At 47.7% G+C, this 21,986-nt stretch overlaps 1 protein-coding gene across 1 annotated transcript; it reads left to right on the forward strand.

Moving 5' to 3' along the window:
• Positions 1-2,977: 2,977 nt before the first annotated feature.
• PPP1R14B (protein phosphatase 1 regulatory inhibitor subunit 14B) lies at positions 2,978-21,244 on the forward strand. Its single transcript, XM_030219287.1, has 4 exons — positions 2,978-3,520; positions 7,322-7,405; positions 17,311-17,343; positions 20,769-21,244. Exons 1-4 carry the CDS (start codon positions 3,314-3,316, stop codon positions 20,835-20,837), a joined length of 393 nt encoding a protein of 130 aa, XP_030075147.1. The 5' UTR covers positions 2,978-3,313; the 3' UTR covers positions 20,838-21,244.
• Positions 21,245-21,986: the final 742 nt, after the last annotated feature.

Below are 21,986 nucleotides of genomic sequence, written 5' to 3' on the forward strand. Positions count from 1 at the left end.
GGGCCCAGAGGAAATTCTTTTAGGGGGCCCAGGTCCCTGTGGCCCCACGTAGCTACGCCACTGTGCAGCATATAGAGATACATTATACACCAGGTGGTATACTTACACTCTTAAACACCGTGGAATATAGATGGGTATAGAACACCACAGACGGTATAAATGTGTGCAGTATACAGCACAAAGTAAACAACTGCTAAGTGACTGGCTTCTACATGTATGAGGCTCAGAAACTATGTGGATGAATTTCTGCAGGGAGACTTTTTAATCCAACTGGGTTTTTGGAACTGCATCCTATTGCACTATGGAATTTGTAGTTCTGCAGAATCAGCACTAGGGGAGCCAAAGTGTCTCCATCCATTGACAGCTTGTTTTCAGTAGAGGCTGAATGGGCTCCAGGGTTACTCTGATATCCCTAAGAAGCTGCCAGTCCCAGTAAATCCTAGCCTGGCTGCACTGAAGTCACTGGGAATTAAGGGAACCATTCTCTACACCAGGCTTCCATGAAGGCTGCAAGCAGACCAGGTTTTCAGGATATCCCTAACGAATATGCATTACAACTGACACAGTAAAAATATTACAATATAGTTGTACCACTTGCATCAAACATACTCATAATAACAACTATGGATAGTTATACATCTTTAGTATATCAAAATATTCCTCTACAAAATGAATACAACCCACAAACATTGTTGCTCATAAATTCAAACATATATTCACACAACATCACACTCATACTCTCATTAAAACAACAACACATAAGACCTCTTCCTCAATGTGGAACCAATACCGGAGGGCATGAATATGCATGAGAGATCTGCATATAATGGATAAAGTGGGCGTGCAAATCTTTCTCATGCATATTTATTAGGGATATCCTGAAACCCTAGCCTGTTTGTAGCCCCTGAGGACTGAATTTGGACGTCTACCCTAGGCCCATAGCTCCAGCTTCTGAAAATGAAGACATGCCAAGCGAGCCAGATCAAGGAGAGAGCTTTTAGATCAATCTTGGATTTCAAACAAACTCATCATTATGCTTTCTTGTGCCTGTAGTGCAAAGTTCAAATGGCAGTCAAGGACTACAAATACCACCATGCACTGGGCAGACCTCAACATGGCTAACAAGTTTTTTTTCTTGAACTTGCACTCTTGGTAGCACTGAACATACTATTTTTTCGGTTCCAGGCATAAATGTGGCCAACTACCAGGAATGGGAAGCTCAAGATAGGAATGAAATAATGTATGAGAATATGGAGAAAGTCTGGTCTGCTTTATTTAACAAATACTCCAATGGTGGATGTCCTGTAGGGCTGTCAACTCAGGAAAATATTTTTTTTCCTGGCAATCACTTTTCTGTAGACACACCTTTTACTGTTGCCATTTTGTATATAGCACAGCTGAGATTCACCCCTTTTGTATAATTAGGCCTAAGTCCTGGCTCCCAAGAGCCAGAGCCCACAGCACTAAAGAGCCATGTTGATCCTGACATGTTTATTATCATAAAATAATTGGGGTTTTTTTGTTACATTTGTACCTCGCGCTTTCCCACTCATAGCAGGCTCAATGCGGCTTACATTTTCTTTTTTACTGGGAAACAAGAAGGAAGTGAGCAACCTAAACCTCTGTAGTATAAGTGTGTGCTAGGGGGAATGGGGCAGTGGCTGGCGGGGCCGCCAAGGGGAGGGGCGGAGGGGGGGAATTCACCCGGCCTCCAAGGGGGGGCCCGGTGCCCGGGTCTCTTTCTCTCTGCTGCTCCTGCCGGGACCCGAGTGATTGCGTCACAACAGGAGCAGGAGAGAGAAAACTCCAGCACCGCAGCTGGGGAGGACCCGGAAGAGCAACTCCAGCGCTGCTCTTCTGCCCAGCTGAGCGGCGGCTTTTCCTCTCAGGGGCAGGCAATTGGCAGAAGAGCAGCGCTGGAGGAAGATGTCTTCAGGCGGGGCCTCGGGATCCCCGTCAGCCAACAAGGTATTTCGGCAGCGATCTGGGGAGAGGGCAGCAGCAACGATTGTGGGGGAGGGCTGCCATGATCTGGGGGAGGGGGGCGGCAGTGGCATTGCCCCAGGCCCAGTTCAGTCTCTCGGTGGCTGGTGGGAGCACTGGGGGGAAGGGATAGAGCAGGCACAGATGAGAGTGCTGAGAAGGGATTGGGAAGGGGTAGGTAGAAGTACTAGGAGGGATGGGTCAGTGGCAGGCAGGAGTGTTGGGAAGGGATGGGGCAGTGGCAGTCAGGAGGGCTGGGAGGGGACAGGGCAGTAGCAGGTGGGAGCGCTGGAATGGGATGAGGAAGTAGCAAGTGGGAGTGCTAAAAGGGGATGAGCCAGAGCAGGTGAGAGTGTACAGAGGGGATGGGGCAATAGTAGGCGGAAGGATGGAGCAGAGGCAAATGGGAGAGCTGGGCGGGGACAGGGCAGTGGCAGGTGCAAGCCTTGGTAGAGGATGAGGCACTAGCAAGTGGGAGCACTGGAAAGGGTTTGAGCCAGAGCAGGTGAGAGTGTTGGGAAGGGGTGAGGCAATAGTTGGTGAGAGGAATAGGGCAATAAAGTGTAGGGGAGGGTTAGGGTTATGGCAGGTGCCACTGGGACAGGACAGGGCAGTAGGAGGTAGGAGTGCTCAGTGCTGGGAGGGGGATAGGGTGGGGCAGGGCAGTGGCAATTGAGAGCAGTAATGGAGCAATGGTAGGCATAGGTGCCAACTTTTCAAAATTATTGGGGGTGAAACCCAATGGAAATTTATTGCATTTGTATCCCACATTTTCCCACCTACTTGCAGGCTCAATGTGGCTTCTCCCTGCACATAGTCAAGGAGTTTGTTCAATACTGGCTCCTATGATGGTAGGCGAGAGCTGCTGATCCTGCCTGCTGCCTTACCCAGTTTGCTACTCGCTATGAAAGCTTGGCATTAGTTCCGGGAGGGTGGCGACAGGACCCGGTGCCGTCCCCTTTAAGAGGCGGAGATTTAGAGTGGGAGGGACATAGTCAGCACGAGAGACATATTTCGGGACAAAGAGAGAGAAAAGGGAAAAGAAGTGGAAGGAAAAGGTGGACGGGACAGAGGGCGGTGAACATATCCCGGACCGGTTAGAAAGACAGTTGTGGATAAAGAGATCGGCTGCAGAACAAAGACAGCACAGTTGAGAAATTAGTCGCAGAACAAAGAGACAACCCCGGAAAAAGCTCAGTGGTAGGACAAAGACATAGAGACCGCTCGGGAGAAGGATTCGTTGAAGGACAGAGAGACAGCCCAGGAGGGAGCCCTCCCTGCGGCCAGGAGCGAGAATCCGAGGGTTGGAAAGAGATAGGGGCACCGGTCGATGGCAGCTCTCAGCAGCCCTGAAAGTGGGGCACACTCGTCCCGGGTGTACTTTGAGAGCCCTGGGGGCCCCGGGGAGGAGCCGGACGAGGGCCCCGTGCGGCGCCAGGGTAAAGTGACCGTCAAGTATGATCGCAAGGAGCTGCGCAAGAGACTTAACCTGGAAGAGTGGATCCTGGGCCAGTTGGTGCTACTCTACGACTGCCAGGTCAGATATACCTCCACCCAGTACTGTAGGGGGGGGGGTTTCTTCAAGGTGGGGCAAAGTAATATTTGGCATTACCCAATACAATGTTTGAATGAAGGAGAATGGCAGCAGTGAGTGATCACGAAATCCGGGGGGGGGGGCTCCCACATACCCCCCCCCCATATACCCCCACCCCATTGGCGCATTACTGAGACTCTGATAGAGACGGGCCTACCTTTTATGGAGAAAGACCCCTCCCTATCTTTGTTACTGGGAAAGACACCCCCCCCCCCCCCCCCCGCTTGAGAGACTCTACTCATCTGTAAATGACCCTTTTCCCTCAGTACTAAAATGCCCACCGTCGTACCATTCTGGGTCTCACTGTACTGCAGCCTAGGTGAGACACCTACCCCATGTCTCTTGTTATTTTCCCTACCGTGCCTTTGACCCTAGAAATTTCAGCCTGGAGCTGCTTCCTTTTTGTCACTCCCCCCGTCCCCCAAGATGGTAAATCTTGACTGTGATGCCCTAAAATAGGATAATCTGGACACACAGAACTGTTTATATACTTCCAATAGTAGTATCAGGTCAGAACCCTCACTCATCTGTAGCTCCTCAGCTTCAGTCCTGCTGTGCCCATGCTATCATCTCCCACGCCATTAAATTATGCCATCCCCACTATTATCTTTCACTACTTCCCCAGCCTGTACCATCCCCCCTCGTGCTGCACAGATGGAGACTTTCAAAAAGAAAGCAGAAGACTGATCAGAAAGTCATTTCCTGCCTTAGAGGGTATTTGTTTTCGGTGCAAGACAGAGTGGGCGTCACCATTTCAACCCCCATCTCGCAGGGCCTTCTGGAGGTTGGAAATACATTGGCTTGGGGACTACTGCGCTCCACGTGTTTAAGTGCAGACTCACCCCAACACAGCTCAGACTAGGGCAGGAACTGGTTGCTCCTTATCTGAGCCTCCGACATGCAGAGACGAGAACCAGCTCATTATCACTCAGCACTCTTCCCAGCCCTGTCCTGTTGGTCTGTTTCCTGAAGCCAGTACCAGTATCAGCCCTATTCAGCCTCAGGGTTCTGCGCTGCACCCTGGCTAGAGGCAGCCCTTTGCATTGATATTATTCTAAACTGGATCTGCAGAAACAGACATGGTCACACACCCCAGTAGTGATTACATGTAACATATTTCTGAGGCCTGGGACTGAATGACAGCAAACTGGGGCAGAGAAGACCCTGTTCTGATACTATAACTTGTAAATTCTATCCAGAAAGATTGAATAGAATCAGTGACAGAGCTAGGATTTGATCCTTCTGCACTTCGCTCTAGTTCTATCTTTTAAACAAGAAACTTGCTTTGGTTTGCCTCTAATAGTTCCCCTTTTCATTAATTAAACAGTAAAATATGGTATTTTAAAATCTCACTGTCCCGTTCATAAGAACATAGGAGTAGCCATACTGGGTAGGACCAATAGTCCATCTAACCCAGTATCCTGTTTTCCAAATAGTGGCCAAGCCAGGTCACAAGTACTTGGCAGAAACCCAAATCGTGGTAACATTCCATGCTACAAATCCCAGGGCAAGCAGTTGCTTCCTTGTGTCTGTGTGAGGAATTATTTCATAGTCATGATTGAAAATTTCAGGCAGAGAGGGGTACTGTGAATCAGCTGTTGGAGCCTCATAGATACTGTAGCAATGTTTGTATTTTTTACAGTATTTGTCCAGAACATTTTGGGGAAGAGCAAAGTGCACTGTTAGTCTTATTGAGTTCCAGTGTCAAAATTGCAGAGTGAGGAACATAGCAATGATGGGAGAAAAAGACCAATTAAGCTGTCAACACTGATTCCTTAGTATCACATCTTATCTAAATCAATGGCTATACAAAATCCACCCTAAGTACCATGATGAGTTCACAGATGGTGCTTTGTGACATCACTCAGAGGAGAAGGCTAATTTCAAGGAACTGTGACATCACTAGAGGGGATCAGGCAGAAGACAGTGACAGTCAAGGAGTGACCAGCAGACACCTGCCTTTTATTAAAAATCTCTTGAGGCAAATCGGGAAAGGGATCATGGTCTAAGAGCAGCAGAAGAGGCTTTGGTGGTGGGAGAGGGGGAGGGGATCATAGGCAATGCTGCAATGTCTCTGTTTGTGCTTTACCTTCAGAGGCTTCTTTCACGTGTGTTCAAATCTGTCTCCATAATTCACATTTTCCGGATTATCACAGCTGCTGTATATGGAAGTGTGAACAGTGAGGGAGGAGGCTGAGTTACTGTTAGCACATGTTTTGGTGGGGGAGAAGGGAGCGTTGTTTAAAAAAAAAAAATCAATCCATTGTGTGGAAACTGTTCTCTGACCTTAAAACCCTCATCACTCTCAAATCTCAAACAAATAGGATTCTCTTGATTTCTGAGACTTGGGTCAGGTTGGGGTGTTAAGTGTATTCGCTGGAGCCCATGGTTCTCCTTGCCACCTTTTGTCTGAAAAGCGCTCTGGGAAACAGTTTAGATACCATGTAAAGCCCTTTCCTCTTCTCTGTGGGTTCCAAGGGGTCAGATAGGGTGATGCTTCATCAGGGATCCGGTGCCTTTACCCACTGTGTGTCCTATGCTGGAATGGGAGGGTAGTGCGGCTGGCACGCCTTGCTGCAGTAAGAGGAGAACCTACAAATTATTTATAAAACATTATATATTTATCATCTGTTTATATTACAGTCTTATAATTACTATTTGTGAATTCACTTTAAAACAGTTTTCAGTCTGAAGGTCAAAGCCAAGGTCAAAGCCAGTATTTCTGAACTGGGGGACAGGGAGAGAATAACCCTTTCATCAGGACGAGGATCTGCAGAGCTGGGGATGAGAACCTAAGGCATAGGCGGATAAAGTGACTCGTCCCAATGCCACAGACATAATCAGTGGTGGAGAAGTTTAGTTCCTGATTTGGATTTCATGAGCACAGGGAAGCCCCAGCGTTGGCTGATATGGCTGCTCTCTCATTTCACACATCTGAGAATTGAAACTGGCTTGGGTTTTGTGTATTTGACCGGAAGAATCCGGTGGTGCTGATATTCCACAAGGTTTGTGCCCCTTTTCCTTTGTTACACCAGAGCTGGAGGTGAGGATCAGAGGAAGATAAGGGGCGCTGACCTGGAAAGAGCTTTTGGCCCAGCAGCAATGTCCTGTGGAAGGAAGAAGGGAGGGGGCGATGAGAGCTGCCTCCCCTTTTCCTCTTGTCAGCAGCCAGCTCAGAGCCTACTCAGGGGAGCCAGAAAGACTGTTGTAAGAAGGGCAAAAAAAACTCCACAAACACTGGCAATCATTCCAAACTCATTACAAATTGAGGTGCTTCAGACAAGCTGAGATCCAGCAGGTCTTATTGCAGCATAATGTCATATCCTGTGACCAGGCTGCAGAAATGTAACATGAACAGAGACTGCATTGACCAGCATCAGAAACCAGGAACTGTCTGATTTTTTTTTCCTCTTATGTACTTTGTAATTCTTTTTCTTTTCTTTCAGTGCTTTATTATTTTGGCAACACCAAAAGTTTCTTGATATACAGATAGGTGAGCCCTCTTAGGCTGAGAGCCTGCAGAATCCATTGCGCTTAGGCAATATGGTGTATGAAATTCTATCCTAAGGCAGACGGGTGTATGTTTTCAGCTAGGGAGGAGAGAGAGGGCATCAGAGGGATGAGCATGGGGAAGAAACCTGTTTTCTATAACTTCCTTTTCTTCTCTGTTCAGCTTTCACTTCTCTACGCTCAGTACCCTCTATGAAATCTCCCCCATGTTAATCATTCCCTTTCTGTCGGCAGGAGGAAGAGATCCCGGAGCTGGAGATTGACGTTGATGAGCTACTGGACATGGAGACTGATGACGAGAGAGGCGCACGAGTCAAGGTGAGTGTGGGCATGTGCTTGAAGCGGGTGTGTTTCTGGGAGTGGCATGGAGTAAGCGCGGTATGAACGTGGCAGGGGATAGAGGACACAGCGGATGATACAGCTCTGAGTGGCTGCCTTTTATTCTCTGGAAGGGAGTAGCCATTGAGCCCTGGAGCTTTCACCATAATGACAGACTTGGAAGGTTACAGACCACAGAATGAATCACTCTGTGTCAGTGTAATATCTGTAATTACAGACAGAAGTCATGCAAAGTCAGCCTCTCCCCTTTGTGCAACTCTTCTCTCTCTGTAGAGCTTCTGGGTTTTCCTTTTTTTTGTTTGGTTAATCAATAAACACTGGAAAAACACCCCTATTGGGGTCTCGCCCACACTGTGGTCTGACTCCTCCACCTGTGGGATCTGCTGCTGTACAGCAGCTGGGCTTTCTCTGTAGCTCCACTTTTGAGCTATGTGGGTGCCTGCACCCCCACACTCTTCTTGTGAGAAAAGAATGGGGTAATATACTGTACAGTGCTGCAAGGTGGTAAGTATCTAGGTACAATGTGCCCCCCCCCCCCCCCATGGAGCTTACGGATAGGTGTATTTTCAAAGCATTTAGACTTACAAAGTTACATGGTAACCTATAGAACTTTGTAAGTCTAAGTGCTTTGAAAATGAGCCCAACAGTAATATAGTAGATGACGGCAGAAAAAGACCTCCACGGTCCATCCAGTCTGCCCAACAAGATAAAACTCGTATGTGCTACTTTTTGTGTATACCTGACCTTGATTTGTATCTGCCATTTTCAGGGCACAGACCGTAAGTCTGCCCAGCACTAGCCCCGCCTCCCAACCAATGGCCCCGCCTCCCACCACCGGTGCTGTCACCCAATCTCCGCTAAGCTTCTGAGGATCCGTTCCTTGTGAACAGGATTCCCTTATGTTTATCCCACGCATTTTTGAATTCCGTTACCGTTTTCATCTCACCACCTCCCATGGGAGGGCATTCCAAGTGTCAGTTGTTGTCAGACATAGGACAGGAAGGAGGTGCTGTCAGAGGCTCTGAGGAAAGGGAGCCAGGCCTGGTCCCTTCCCCAGCTAGGCGGAGGGGTCCTGGGGAGAGAGGCCCAGGAAACTCCCAGGCTATGGGGCCTACAAGGCCGAAGGATCTGAAGGCCCGGCGGAGTAGCTCTCAGCCAGCCCCTCCTCCAGCACGAAGGGAGCGTAGTCCCCTGGACCGTAAAGCTTCCAGGGCCAGGGAGGATTGTGGATCTGGTGCCTCCTCCATGACCCAGCGGCGTCCAGGTAAGGAGCCTGAAGATCATGGGGGAGGAAGGAGGAAGGTTGAGGCCCTAAAGGTGCAGACCCAGAAGGAGCAAGGACAAGAAGGAATGGAGGTGGGGCAGGAGGCCCAGTTGGGATTTGAGGCAGCCGGCAGTGAAGAAGAGTGGTCAGAAGAAGGGGAGGAGGCCGGTGAGTGGGAGAAGATGGACCCAGGACAGTGTGCCAGAGAAACGGTGGAGCGGGTGAGGCACATCAAGTCTCTGGAGAAGGAAATAGAGGAGCTGGGGAAACGGTTGAAAATGACTAAAGCCATGAGTAGGCTTGCCCCAGCAGAGCATGGTCAAAAGTATAAGACGGAAGAAAAGCGCTTAACAAAGTTGCTGAAACAGAAGGAAAAAAGAATTGCTTGTTTTAAAACAGGCTCTGCAAATCCCTTGAGGGAGGTTTATGAGAATCAAGAGAGGATGCAGGCTGGTACATCTAAAACTATGAGCCAGGAGGTTTTTTCCCCAGCACAGGAATCTACCAGTTTAAGCTCAGGAACATTGTTTCACAAAAGGCAGTTGGTAACAGAGATTGTACAAAGTCCAAACAGTCAAAGTACATTGCAAACTATGAAAGCCCTGATGAGCCCAAGGGAAGAGGGAGTACTCAGGTTGGATACGGTTCCAGGAGAAGGGGGAGGGGCGGATTGTTTGGCCTCAGGTATTCCGGTAGAACAGAAAGGAAAAGACACAAAGTTACAACACTGTCATATTATTGAAACGGATGGAGACAGGCTTTTCACCCAGGACAATTGTTCAGTACCCACTAGTGGGGAAGAAGAACAGGGTGTGGAAAAAAGTATTGAACTTACCTGTATGGAGAGATTGCAAGAGAAGCAAAAGCCAGCAGGCTTCCAACTGCAGGAGCACTCCAAAGGTGCTCTGATTGAGGCAGCAGTTTCTGGTAATCAACTATCATCAGCTGTGCAGCTTGGCTCAGAGCAGGTCTGCCCGCGAGGTCAGGACGGACAGGAGGAAGAATCAGGAGAGGTCTCTGTTCAATCTGCAGTCAAGGTTGCAGGGGACCTGCTAGGGTATGGTTCCCAGGACATGGAGAATCAGCAGGAGAAAGAGGAGCTGGAACAGGAGTTGCATGGAATGGAGCAGGACATTGGACCAATTGCTCAGTCCAGAGTAGGCTCTGAAAGTGCACTAATTGCTAAAGCTCCTGATGTCCCAGTTGAAGGTCTGGGTTTGAACTGGTTGAGGGGGGGCTGTGTGCGAGGGGAGGGTGGGGGGCGGGGGGAGGGTCTTGGTCAAGAGAGGGGTATGCTTTCTTGTCGGCAGGTGGGGGAGGGGGATGTGGGGAGCCGGGATTCGGAGGAAGGGAAGAAGGGTATGGGAGAAGTGAGGGGGGCGGGGGAGGGGCAGGGTGCTCTTTCCTTTGCGGCGGTGGTGAGGGGTGAGGGGGGAGGGGAGATGGGGGGGCGGCCAGTGCCTGTGGAGGGATCAAGGGGGAAAGGGGGGGAAGGGAGAGGGGCGGGGCAAATCCCCAAATGAAGGAATGTTGTGCAGATTAGATGGGTGGGGGAGGGGGCTATGCCTTCTCGGGAGATGGTTTTGAGGATGGTCATGGGTCTGGGGTTTGTGCCGGAGGACTTCTATGCCTGTATTCACCCAGTTAATTTGCCTGAGTACGATGTTAGTTTTCTAACGCAGAGGGGTATGGAAATCTTTTGGGAAAGGTATGAGGGGGTGAAAGGAAGGGGGGATTGGAGTAATTATGTGGTTATTCCTATTAGTAGACCTGACTTGGTGCAAGTCACTGTATTGGTACGAAACGAGTCCATTTCAGGGGCAGACCTGGCCTACTGGTTACAGAGGCATGCGGATTTGAGAACCCCGTTATCCAAACTCCCGGATCCAAGTAGGGTGTGGGCAGGGGGGTGGGGGGCTTGGGTTAAGCTAAGACAGGAAGGGCAAGTGGTCAAGCACATTCCTTCTGCGGCTTTTATTGGCCGGGACAGGATTCTCTGTTTTACAAGGGACAGCCACGGCAGTGTTTCCGTTGCGGATCCTTTCGCCATTTTAGTATGTCTTGCCCAGTACAACAGTGTGTAAAGTGCGGGAGTAAGGAGCACTATACAGAAAATTGTTCCTCTATCCGTTGCAATTTGTGCGGGGGTCTGGGGCATGCCTTTAGAGACTGCCCGAGGGCGCGTCATAATAGGAGGGATGAGGGCAGGGGGAATATGATTCGGGGAGAGGGGCAGGATCTAGGTCAGGGGTCTGGGGGTTGGGAGGGCTTGGGAGGAAGGGGGAGGAGAGGGAGGTTTGGGGGTACAGGGGAGGGGTGGTTTGCAGGGGGAAGAGGAGGGTTTACGGTTAGAGGAGGGCGGGGGTCTAGAGAATAGAGGGGGACAGGAGGGGGAGGGAAAGGGAGAGTGGGTTCAAGTGTCAAAATTAAAGAAACGGAAGGTTTCAAAGGGTAAGGGTTTGACATTACAGGGGTCGCCTGGGGTGGGGCAGGGGGGTAATCGATTTCAGATTTTGGAAGAAGAGGATGGGGGGGCAGAGATACAGGGGGAGGGGGATGATGGGGAGAAGGGACCTCAGGAAGAGGGAGGAGGGGAGAGGAGTCGGGGAAAGGATAAGGGGGAAAGGAGTCAAGGTAGGAAGGGAAGGGGTACCCATGACGAGGAGGGGGGGATGGAAGTGGAAGATGCTGGGGTTGGGGAGGAGGAGGGGGTTCCGGTAGGGAAGGGTGAGGGGGGTAAGAGGAGGATGGGGCAGGGGGTGGTTAGCCAGGAGCAGGCTCAAGGGGACGGTAGTGTAGAGGTAGGAAAGGAGGGGGAGGGGGTGCAGAGGGGAGAGGTTCAAGAGGGGAAGGTTGCAGGGAGGGATTCCGTAGGGTTTAAAAAGAAGAAAGGGAGGGAGAAAGGAATGAGGGAGGGGGGAGGGGAAGGTGGGGATCAGGATACAAGGATAAGGGACTGGGCGGCAGAGATAGGGGATAATGGAGAGGAGGATTACATTCTGGGTAGCAGGTTGCCACAGAGAGTAGATAGTATGCAAAGGAAGGAGGAGAGTGAGGAGTTGCATGAGTCCTAATGGGGGGTATGGCAGGGCTTCTTCTGACGTTCGCCACCCTAAATGTAGCGAGTGTGGCTTCCCAGAGAGCTCAGTGTTTGGCCTATGAGTGCTTTTCTCAGGTTAAGGCCGATTGTTTTCTGATTCAGGAAACGCGTTTGCAGAACCTGGAGCAGCTGAGAAGGGCGCGCAGGGATTGGAGATGGGGACCCTCGGTGTGGGGGCTGGCAGGGGAAAGATATGGGGGAGTGGGGATTTTATTTAAGTCACATAAGGTGGAAATTCAGCGTGTGATGGAACTCGGGGTGGGGAGGTGTTTAGTGGTAGACGTATTATGGCAGGGTATGGCGTTGCGAATTATTAATCTTTATGGGCCACAGACTAGGAAGGAGCGCAGTTTGTTATTAGGGAAGATCAGGCCTTACTTGTTTACTGCACGCCAGGTAATTTGGGGGGGGAGATTTCTATTTAATTCTTAGGAAACAGGATAGTGGGGGTACTAAGGTACAGGTGACATATGATGGGGTGCGCTTGCTCGGGATCATGAAAGAGGGGGGGTTGATAGATGTTCACATAGAACATTTCCCAGATGAGGATGGATTCACGTTTAGCAGGGGGAGATGTAGGAGCCGTATTGATCGGTTTTTGGTTCGAAGAGGGGTATGCCAGCGGGGGCCTCGCCTGCTGGACGTGGATTTTTCCGACCATAAACTGCTTCTTGTGGAAGTAGGGGGGTCGGCGGCTCATAGGATAGGTAGGGGGTTGTGGAGGATGAATTTAAGATGGGTCCAGGATGAGGAGGCTCAAAAGAAATATTTGAATTTTTTAGAAGACCAGTTATCCTTCGGGGGATCTTTCCCTCCAGAGGAGAATGGTGGGAGGTGGTGAAAAAACGGACGCGTTTCCTTTTCATGGGACAGGCACGGAGGAGGGGAAGGGAAAGGACACGTTTGGGGATGGCCTTGAAGCAAAGGAAGGATTATTTGATTTCCAAGGGAGGGAGGAAAGAGGATATCCAAGAATTACAGTGTCTGTTAGAGAAGACTCAATACGATCGGTATTCCTCTTTAGTTTATGAGAGGGACTTTGGTAAATTGATTAGCCCAGATCCCTTCGTTTGTTGTAGGGAAAGAAGAGAGCATAGGGTGGTGGAGGGTTTTAGGGATACTAGGGGGGTGATGCAGGATTCCAAAGAGGGAATATTGAAGGTGGTGGAAGAGCACTTCAGGGGTTTTTTTTTCGGATCAGCACTTGGATGGGGGGAGGATGGATCAGTATGTGGAAGGGACTCCGGGGGTGGGGAATTGGGGGTCTCATCTCCAGGCCCTTTCGTGCCCCTGGACACTGCAGGAGGTTGAGGAGGCTATAGGGGCCCTGAGAAAGAGGACATCTCCGGGGCCGGACGGGCTGCCGGCAGAATTCTATCATACGTTTCGCAGGCGCCTGGCTCCGATTCTATTGGATCTCTGGGAAGAGGCACGTCAGAGGGGGTCTCTTCCAAAATCCTTGTTGGAGTCTGCATTGATTTTGTTAAGTAAGGGCAAAGATCCGCAGCTGTTAACTAACTGGAGGCCTATTGCGCTACTAAACTGTGATCGTAAGATCTTTGCGCAGATGCTCTTCAAGCGTATGCGGCAATTCTCGGGGGACTTGTTGGCAGCCTCACAGGCTTGTGGGGTGCCGGGTAGAGGGGTTCTGGAGGCTGCGGCATGGGTGAGGGAAGGTTTAGAGCGGAGTCGGGAGGAGGGGTCAGGGTGGCTGATGGTGGCGCTTGACCAAGAGAAAGCCTTTGACAGGGTCCAATGGGAATTTCTCTGGCGGGTTTTAGAGTATTACGGGTTCCCTAGGGATTGGGTGGCACAATTACGATTGTTATATTCTCATGCACATGCATTTCCATTGATCAATGGGTGGAAAGGAGGGGAATTTGAGCTGACGGCAGGGGTTCGGCAAGGGTGCCCTTTAAGCCCTTTGCTGTATGCATTTTCTATAGACCCTTTTATTAGGCGTCTGGAGCAGGGTGGGGTGGGAGGATTGAGGGGGGTGGAGGTAAGCACGGGAGAACAGTTGCGGGTGGTGGCATACGCAGACGATATTACTGTGTGGGTGGCGAACAAAGCAGAAGGGGATAAACTTTTGGAGTTCATCCACGATTTCGCAGGGGCTACAGGGTCACGGGTGAATATCCACAAATGCAACAGTTTGTGGTTGGGGCCAGGAGGGGAGCAGTTTGAATTAGGAGGGGGTTTCCCGGGGGTGGTGGATAGAATGAGGGTTTTGGGGATTTACTTTGAGATAGGAGATTATGCTAAATTCAACTGGGACAGTTGTCTTCAGGAAGCAAAGGGGCGGGTGGACAGGTGGAAGAGGTGGAAAATGTCCATGGAAGATCGGGTGAAACTCATCAAGACCCATTTGGTGCCCCTCTTTTTGTTCATCAGCTACATTTGTTTGGTACCTGAAAAGTGCTATGCCTCGTTGTATAGCATTTTCTTCCAGCTGCTGTGGGGCAATCGGTTGAATCCAGTTAAACGAAACACCACATATCTATCTAGGAAGGAGGGGGGGGTAGGGATGATCAATCCGGTTTTGTTTTTTAGTTCTTTGTTTGTGCACTTTAATCTAGGGAGAGCGGTGGGTCAGGCTCCTCCAGGGTGGGCGAGTAGTGTGCTGGGGTGGTGGGAGAGGGTTTGGGTGGGGTGGAGGAGAGGGGAGAGGGTAGGGGTATTGCGGAAAGGGGCTCCGGAAAGGGTAGGGTACTATAAAACGTTAGTAAAATTAGTACGGGTCTGGGGGATTCTAGTGGGGGAGATTAGGGATGGGAAGAGAGGAATCTGGGTGGAGAGAGTGCGCTCCCAGATGTTCTCTTCCCCTCTGGTACTTAGGGATGCTCCCAGGGAAGTGCTGAGGCAGGGGCTACGGAATATCAATTCGGAGAGGATTCCGGCTAAATATCGGGACATTGCCTGGCTGTCCCTACACGGCAAATTATATGTCAGAGAGAATCTGAGAGATAGGAAGATCCAGGACAGGAACTGTCCAAGGGGGGAATGTGTGGGGAAGTTAGAAACCATGGACCACTTTTTGAAGGACTGTCCCTTTTCCCGGGGGGTGGGTGACAGGGTTTCTGCTCTCCTCCAGATCCCCACGTTCCGTTCCTATACGTATGCGGACTGGGTGTATGGATATCGATTCAAGAGAGGTCAGCTGGATCCGGGGACAGGGTTCTTGATTTCGCTCATTCTCCGGTTCTGTCTTTGGATGGCTCGTTGCCGGGTATCCTTGCACCAAGAAGATAGATCCATTGAACAGGTCAGTTGGGATGTGGTGCGGGCGGTACAGCAAGTGGCGCAATGGGAAAGAGTGGAGAGGGATTCACCGATGGTGTCCTTGTGGTGGAAGCATGTGAGGTTAAAGGCCTTATGATTATAGTTACTGTGATGTTGTGTTGGTTTTAATTGTAGGGGGGGAATAAGGGGGGGAAAGGGAGGGGGAGGGGTGTATATACGTATAGGGGAAGAAGGGATTGTTTTGGTGATAGAATGGTTTGTGTTAGGCATGTGAATATTGGTATTTATATGATTTCTGTATTTTTGTTATTCGTTGCTGTAAATAAAGAAATCTCCAAGTATCCACCACTCTCTGTGAAAAAATACTTCCTGAAATTTTTCTTGAGTCTGCCCCCCTTCAATCTCCTTTCATGTCCTTACAATCTAGGTAGGTACCTGAGGCAATAGGAGATAGTGATTTGCCCAAAGTCACAAGGAATGTCAGTGGTAGAAATGTGGTTTGAACTCTAGCTGCCTTGGTTCTGAACCTATTACTCTAACCCGGTGCTTTTCAACCTAGTTCTTGGGACACACCCAGGCAATCAGATTTTCAGGATACCTTTTAGTGAAGAGAGTCAATGCTGATTTATCTCTTACATATTTATTGTAGATATCCTGAAAACCAGACTGGCAGGAAGCCCAAGGAAGTGGCCTAATAGAGCAGGGTATCTCAACCCAGACACCCACATGGCTCAAATTCAGAGATGTCCAAAGCCAGGATGGGGTGAGGGTGGTTTTAAATACATTACAATTTAAGGCAATCCCTCCCAAAATGTATGTTTATATTAGGACTACAAGTTAATTGGCATTATCTTAGCTATTAATGCATTAATTATTAATTGTGATTAAAAATAATAATTATTATTATTTATTGCACTTGTATCCCACATTTTCCCACCTATTTGCAGGCTCAATGTGGTTTACAAAGACCTGTTATGGCATCGCCATATCAGGGTAAAGAATACAGTTGGTGTTACAAAGAAATCAAGTAGAACAAGGGGATCTGGTCAAGCAGTTATAGAACGAGACATTCTGAATAAAGGTGGATAGGTGTTGTGTATGGGTTGTCGTGGTAGGCCTTCTTAAAGAGAGAAGTTTTGAGAGATTTGCGGAAGTTAGTTAATTCGTTTTCAGGTGTGTTAGTAGTGCATTCCACAGCTGTGTGCTCATGTAGGAAAAGCTGGTCGCATGTGTTAGTCTGTATTTTAATCCTTTACAGCTGGGGAAGTGTAGGTTGAGAAAGGTGCAAGAAGAACTTTTAGCATTTCTGGGTGGTAGGTCCACGAGGTCTAGCATGTAGTTCGGGGCATCTCCGTAAATGATTTTGTGAACAATCGTGCAGATCTTGAATGCGAATAACGCACATTGCAGCGTCTCCTGTCTGCTCCAAACATCTCCTGCTCTCTTCTACTCTCAACCCCTGTACTTGGTCCTATCTAGCATCTTTCCCCCCCCCCCCCCCCCCCCCCCCTCAAGCTGGTCTACCTTAAAGGTGGTCTTCTGTTGGTGACCAGCAGTGGCAGTGTTGCACATATGCTGCCTTCGGCCTGCTGCCTGTCCTGCCCATGCAGAAACAAGAAGTAGTGTCGGGGTAGGCAGGACAGGCCAGAGGGAAAGCTTTGAAGCAGGCCGCAGGCAGCATATGTGCAACACTGTCACTGCTGGTCACCAACAGAAGACCACCTGGTGGGGCGGTGGGTGTCAAATACCTAACCCTGGGTGGTGGTGGGGGGGATGGGGAGTGAGCTGCAGATTCAGTCCTTTAGGGAAAGGAAGGGCGATGGAATTTGATATACTGCCTTTCTGTGGTTAATCAAAGCATTTTTATGTACAGGTACTTATTTTGTAACTGGGGCAATGGAGGGTTAAGTGACTTGTCCAGATTCACAAGGAGCTGTAGTGGGAAATTAAGTAAATACCTTTAATTGTGCAATTAAAAATAAAAATTGTAATCAAAATGCAGCTCTAATTTATATATCTTACAACATGGAATTAAAAAAAACAACAAATATTTTATTTTCTAATGTACTGTTTGTGTATGCCTCTACCCCTATAAATGTGTGCCTCTGTCTCTTCTCCTTTTTCTTCTTTATGCCTCTCCCTCCTCTCTAGTAATCCTTAGGGAAGGGAAGCAGGTGCCATTTGATCCCTAGGGGCAGGTTTGCTGTGTACAACCTCTAGCAATGAATTCTTCCCCTTACCTCTTCTCATGTTCTCTGGTTTCTCTCCTTTTCTTAGGAGCTGTTGGTTGACTGTTACAAACCCACAGAGGTAAGAAATTCTCTGTCACCTAGGGTGAGATGTGTGGAGTTTGACAAGGTACTGCTGGCATCTGAACAATACTTTTAAATTAGCAAAATTACACACATGATCAGACAAGTTCTCAGGATCTTGCTTAGCACACAGCCCTTCCTTTCTCACCTGCCTCCTCATCCTGTTCATTCTGTCACACTTTCACTAGTTCACTGCTGGTACCTGTAGGTAGGTTGCAAGGCTGCTCTTTTCTTTGGCGTTCCTGTCCCTGCCTTGCCAGACAGGATGTGCTACAGCTATGCAAGGAAGAACCCCCTTCAGCAAAGTGACTTTATGAGCTGCTTAAACACTGTGATGTCTTATAGGACTTCTGAGTTTTCCTTAGCTGGCACGGAATAGAAAAAGATGCGAATTGCCAATGGCAGTGTTGAGAAAAATAATTTATTCACCACATTATTTAAAATAGACCTGACACAGCTGTGTTTTGCCCTCCTAAAGGGCTGCGTCAGGGACCAGCATCTAACAACCCAGGGGTGCAGTAAAACCAGTTCCACCTACTGGACTAAAACTCTTCCTCTTCTGGCAATTTACATCTTTTTTTTTTTTTTTTTTCTATTCCGTGCTGGATCTTGAGAATCACCTGCCTACTTGTTTTCTTGGACCTTCTTTTTCCTTAGGTGGGTCAGAAGAATGGAATCCTTTGCCTAATGATTTAAGAATGATAATTCAGACAACTAAGGAAAAAAAAACCCAGCTGAAAGCATACTTACACTCTGTCCCAAAAGCTTGGAAAATCAGGCTGGACTAGAAATAGCTGATTGGAACTCAACAGACTCACTCCAGCAATATTCACTCTTTAGGACTCTATGTAAAGCTGAAGAAACCAGAATGGACAATATATTCCTGCATCAAATCTCTTGATGTCTTATTGCTGGGAGGAAAATACCTCAAATGTCCTTTGCTAGGTGGCAAGCTTACAAACTTAATGCCAGCTCATCTTGGACTATTGTCATATTATTGGTCAAAAAACCTCCTGTGCTCCTCCCTCAATCATTCAAATTTTCTTATTTTTTTTTTTATTTTTTGTTATCAATTTTTGAATACTAGTACCTAACTGTACTTCAAATCAACAATAGGTGTACTATTGCTTAAATTATAGCACTTAGCTTCAAAGTCTTGTCCCAATGTGGCTGACCATTTCACCCTCACGATGAGCTTCTTCAGGGGACTAAGTGCCTGTAACAAAATACACTGATCAGCTTTGTTGCTGGTATCACAAATTCAAAGTAAAAACAAGCAGAGTATTGTCTCATTAAGATTAGTGCTACACCTTTCTCCTAAGATGGAGCTCCTCCGGCCGTATGGTGCTGACCTATAAACCGGAAGCGGGACCCATCCATTTAAATATCCTGCGCGGTCTCATTTACAAGTGGAAATTTATCAATTTGAATTGGAATGTCAGCTAAATTAACCTTAAAGAAAAGCCATCCACTCTATATGGGTGTTCAAACCCCATGGTTCCAATGACTTCAACTGAAGAATCCACCGCTGTTCCCGTCTAATTAGAGTCTTATTACAGTCTCCTCTCCTCAAATTGAACTGCATATGATCTATCACAAAGCATTTAAAGGATTCAAAACCATGGTTATTCTCGATGCAATGCGTTACCAGTGGCGCCCCTTTCTTCTGATGTTTCACACAGGAGCGATGTTCTGTGATTCTCTGGTGTAGGCATCTTATCGTTTTTCCTAAATTGTTTGATAGTCGCATATCAGAATGTATACCACATAAACTGATTGACAATCAGTGCTGTGCTTTAAAGAGTCTACCATCAATTGGATTAATAAATTGTTCGGTCTCAATTGTCATAGAACATGTTTTACAGTGACCGCACTTTAGGACCCCCATTAGTTGTTGACACTGATAAACTGGAGGGACTAAGTATCTCTTTCAGATTGTGTTTTCATACCGCAATCTTAAATGTTGAAAGGGGAATTCTCCACCCAAGTCTTCTCGAATTTTGACATGAAAAGATTAGCAGTAGATGGAGCGAACGTCTTCGAGGTTTGCAAGTACAGATCTTCTAGGAACAAAAAATAGTTGTCCGGTAACGCTTTATCGATGATGTTTTCTTGATATGGACCAGTAACATGGAAAAATTACTGGCGTTTGTTGATTGGCTTAACTCTCGTCATCCAAATATTACATTTAAAATGAAAATTTCAAAAATTGATAATGAAAAATAAAAAAAATAAGAAAATTTGAATGATTGCGGGAGGAGCACAGGAGGGTTTTTGACCAATGATATGACAATAGTCCAAGATGAGCTGGCATTAAGTTTGTAAGCTTGCCATCTAGCAAAGGACATTTGAGGTCTTTTCCTCCCAGCAATAAGACATCATTTGTTAGGTTTGATGCAGGGCTATATTGTCCATTCTGGTTTCTTCAGCTTTACATAGAGTCCTAGAAATAGCTGAGACAGGTGCTTTTAAGCAGATTTTGATCTTTTCAGGTACAACATTGTATTAGTATATTCTCAACTTCATAAGATCAGCAGGGGACTGTTAAATTAAATGGGATGATGAAGACTAGTTCTGTCATGGTGTGGTGTAGCTGTCAGTGCAGAGTGTCCTATTACTGGATTTAATTGCCATTGCAAAACCAAGCTATGTGCATTTGAGGTCCAGTTCCAAGCTTTGTAAGGCTTAGTAAATAGGCCTCATTGAGAATAATGGAGCTTATGTTAAATAATGTGCATTAATGCAGGTTAGTGAGTCCCTAAGTTTCTCCTTGACAGATAGGGGTTAAGGGACTTGCCCAAGATCAGAAAGCAGCAATGAGAGAAGCGTGATTGAGCCCTGCTGGCCCTGGTTTACAGCCCAGTGCTCTTAACCATTAGGTTACACCTCATCTTCCACTGAAATAACAGGGGAAGACTGCGACGCAGGAGTGAAGCGCTTTAAGTTGTGTAGTAAGGGAGAGAAGAGCGGTCTCTAGAGGCCAACTGAATTTTGGTTTCAGTTTTGGCACTTAAACCAGCTTGAAATCAGTATTCGGCCATATTTCAGTTTTAGCGGAAAATGCTGGTTTGTTTTCAGCTGAAACTGAAATGTAGTACTGAGTTTCTACAGCACTCCCCCCCCCCCCCCCAAATCATCTCTGCTGCAGAATGGTTGCTCAGCCTTCCAGCAGCACTCTCACAGCAGCCATTGTGAGACTGAAACCAACAGGGGTTCGCTCCTATATGGAGTTGCCACTAAACCACCAGGGACTCTAAGGGAGGCCCATCAGCTACCTCTATTCACCATCAGCTACCTCTATTCAGGGGAGAAAGGAGGGAATGGAGGCTGCTTTCTAGCGGTCTTGGGTATGGGAATAGCAATGAGCACTGCTGGACAGGTCTGAGGTTCATTAACATTGCCTATCCTTTTTTCTTACTCCAGGTGTTTGTGAAAGACCTTTTAGACAAAATACGAGGAATGCAGAAGCTGAGTACTCCACAGAAGAAGTGACAGGATGGGGAAGGAGACAGCCGGACTGCTAGCCAGTGGGAGTAGGGCTACAGAAAGTGCTGTGAGAAATGGTGGCACTGGAACTTATGGATCATGGCAAGAACAGATAACAGACTTTAGGAGGAGAAGGAGTCAAAAGAGCAGGGCTGCCTTCCAGTCTGGCTTGTTCCTCCTGCCCTTCAGTGTTGGGATCTGCTGTCAAATACGTACTGGCCATGAGTACCTTGGACCTGCTAGTTCCTTCTGCACTGAGAGCGCTAGCTTGCTTTCTAGCGCTCTAAGAACACGGGTGTTTTCACCAATCCCGATCTTCCTTCTCAATCTAGCTCTTTTTTTTTTAATTCTACCAAACATTTTTATATATATATGGCAACTAGATTATTTTGGTGGTGTTTCTAAATAAAAAAAAAATAAAAAGGCAGAGGGCTGTTTCCTCAGATTTAAGAAGTATCAGTTTAAGCTGCAGGGGGCAATCTTACAGTGGAAGAGGTTGATCTGAACCACATGGAATATAATTTTATATAAATTACGTAATATTCTAGTTGATATCAAGATGAGCATAGTAGTGGGGGGGTTTATAACTGTCCATCTGATGATGAAACAGACTGCAAAATGCTAAACAGATTTTAAGACCGGTTACCAAACACAATTGATAATAGATCTAATTACTCTTGTTATTGATTGTGTGAATCTAATCATGGCATGTTAGGGAGATGCTTCTCGATTGCTTCATGGAGCAACTGGTCCTAAAATCAAGAAACGGCAAAGCTACTTAGCTCTAGTTCTCAATGGAATGTAGAACCTTGTGCAAGGCACAACAATGGTGGAGCTGCTTGGCAACAGCAATTACAAACATTAAGGGCCCTGTTTACTAAGCCGTGCTAGAGGCGCGTTAGCGTTTTTAGCATATGCTAACAGTGTAGGTTCCCACAATATTGATAGGGGTGCCTACACAGCGTGTGCTAATTTTGTACATGCACTAAAAACGCTAGTGCACATTAGTAAACAGGGCTCTAAATTTGAGATAGTCACTAAAGGGAGAATAATAGAATAAAACTACAGTGCTAGCATATTACTTTAGAAAGGGTGACTATGCTAAAATGGGAGACTGCTGTGGGAGGTCTTGGCAGCCAGTTTGAGATTGGAGCT

This window comes from Microcaecilia unicolor, chromosome 11 (genome assembly GCF_901765095.1).
Source record: "Microcaecilia unicolor chromosome 11, aMicUni1.1, whole genome shotgun sequence".
Classification (NCBI taxonomy): domain Eukaryota; kingdom Metazoa; phylum Chordata; class Amphibia; order Gymnophiona; family Siphonopidae; genus Microcaecilia; species Microcaecilia unicolor.

Bases quoted from the DNA above. Each gene is read 5' to 3' on its own strand.
- PPP1R14B (XM_030219287.1), top strand. From the start codon at position 3,314: ATGGCAGCTCTCAGCAGCCCTGAAAGTGGGGCACACTCGTCCCGGGTG. The intron at 3,521-7,321 runs GTCAGATATACC...TTCTGTCGGCAG, and splicing joins TGCTACTCTACGACTGCCAG to GAGGAAGAGATCCCGGAGCT. The intron at 17,344-20,768 runs GTAAGAAATTCT...TTCTTACTCCAG, and splicing joins ACTGTTACAAACCCACAGAG to GTGTTTGTGAAAGACCTTTT.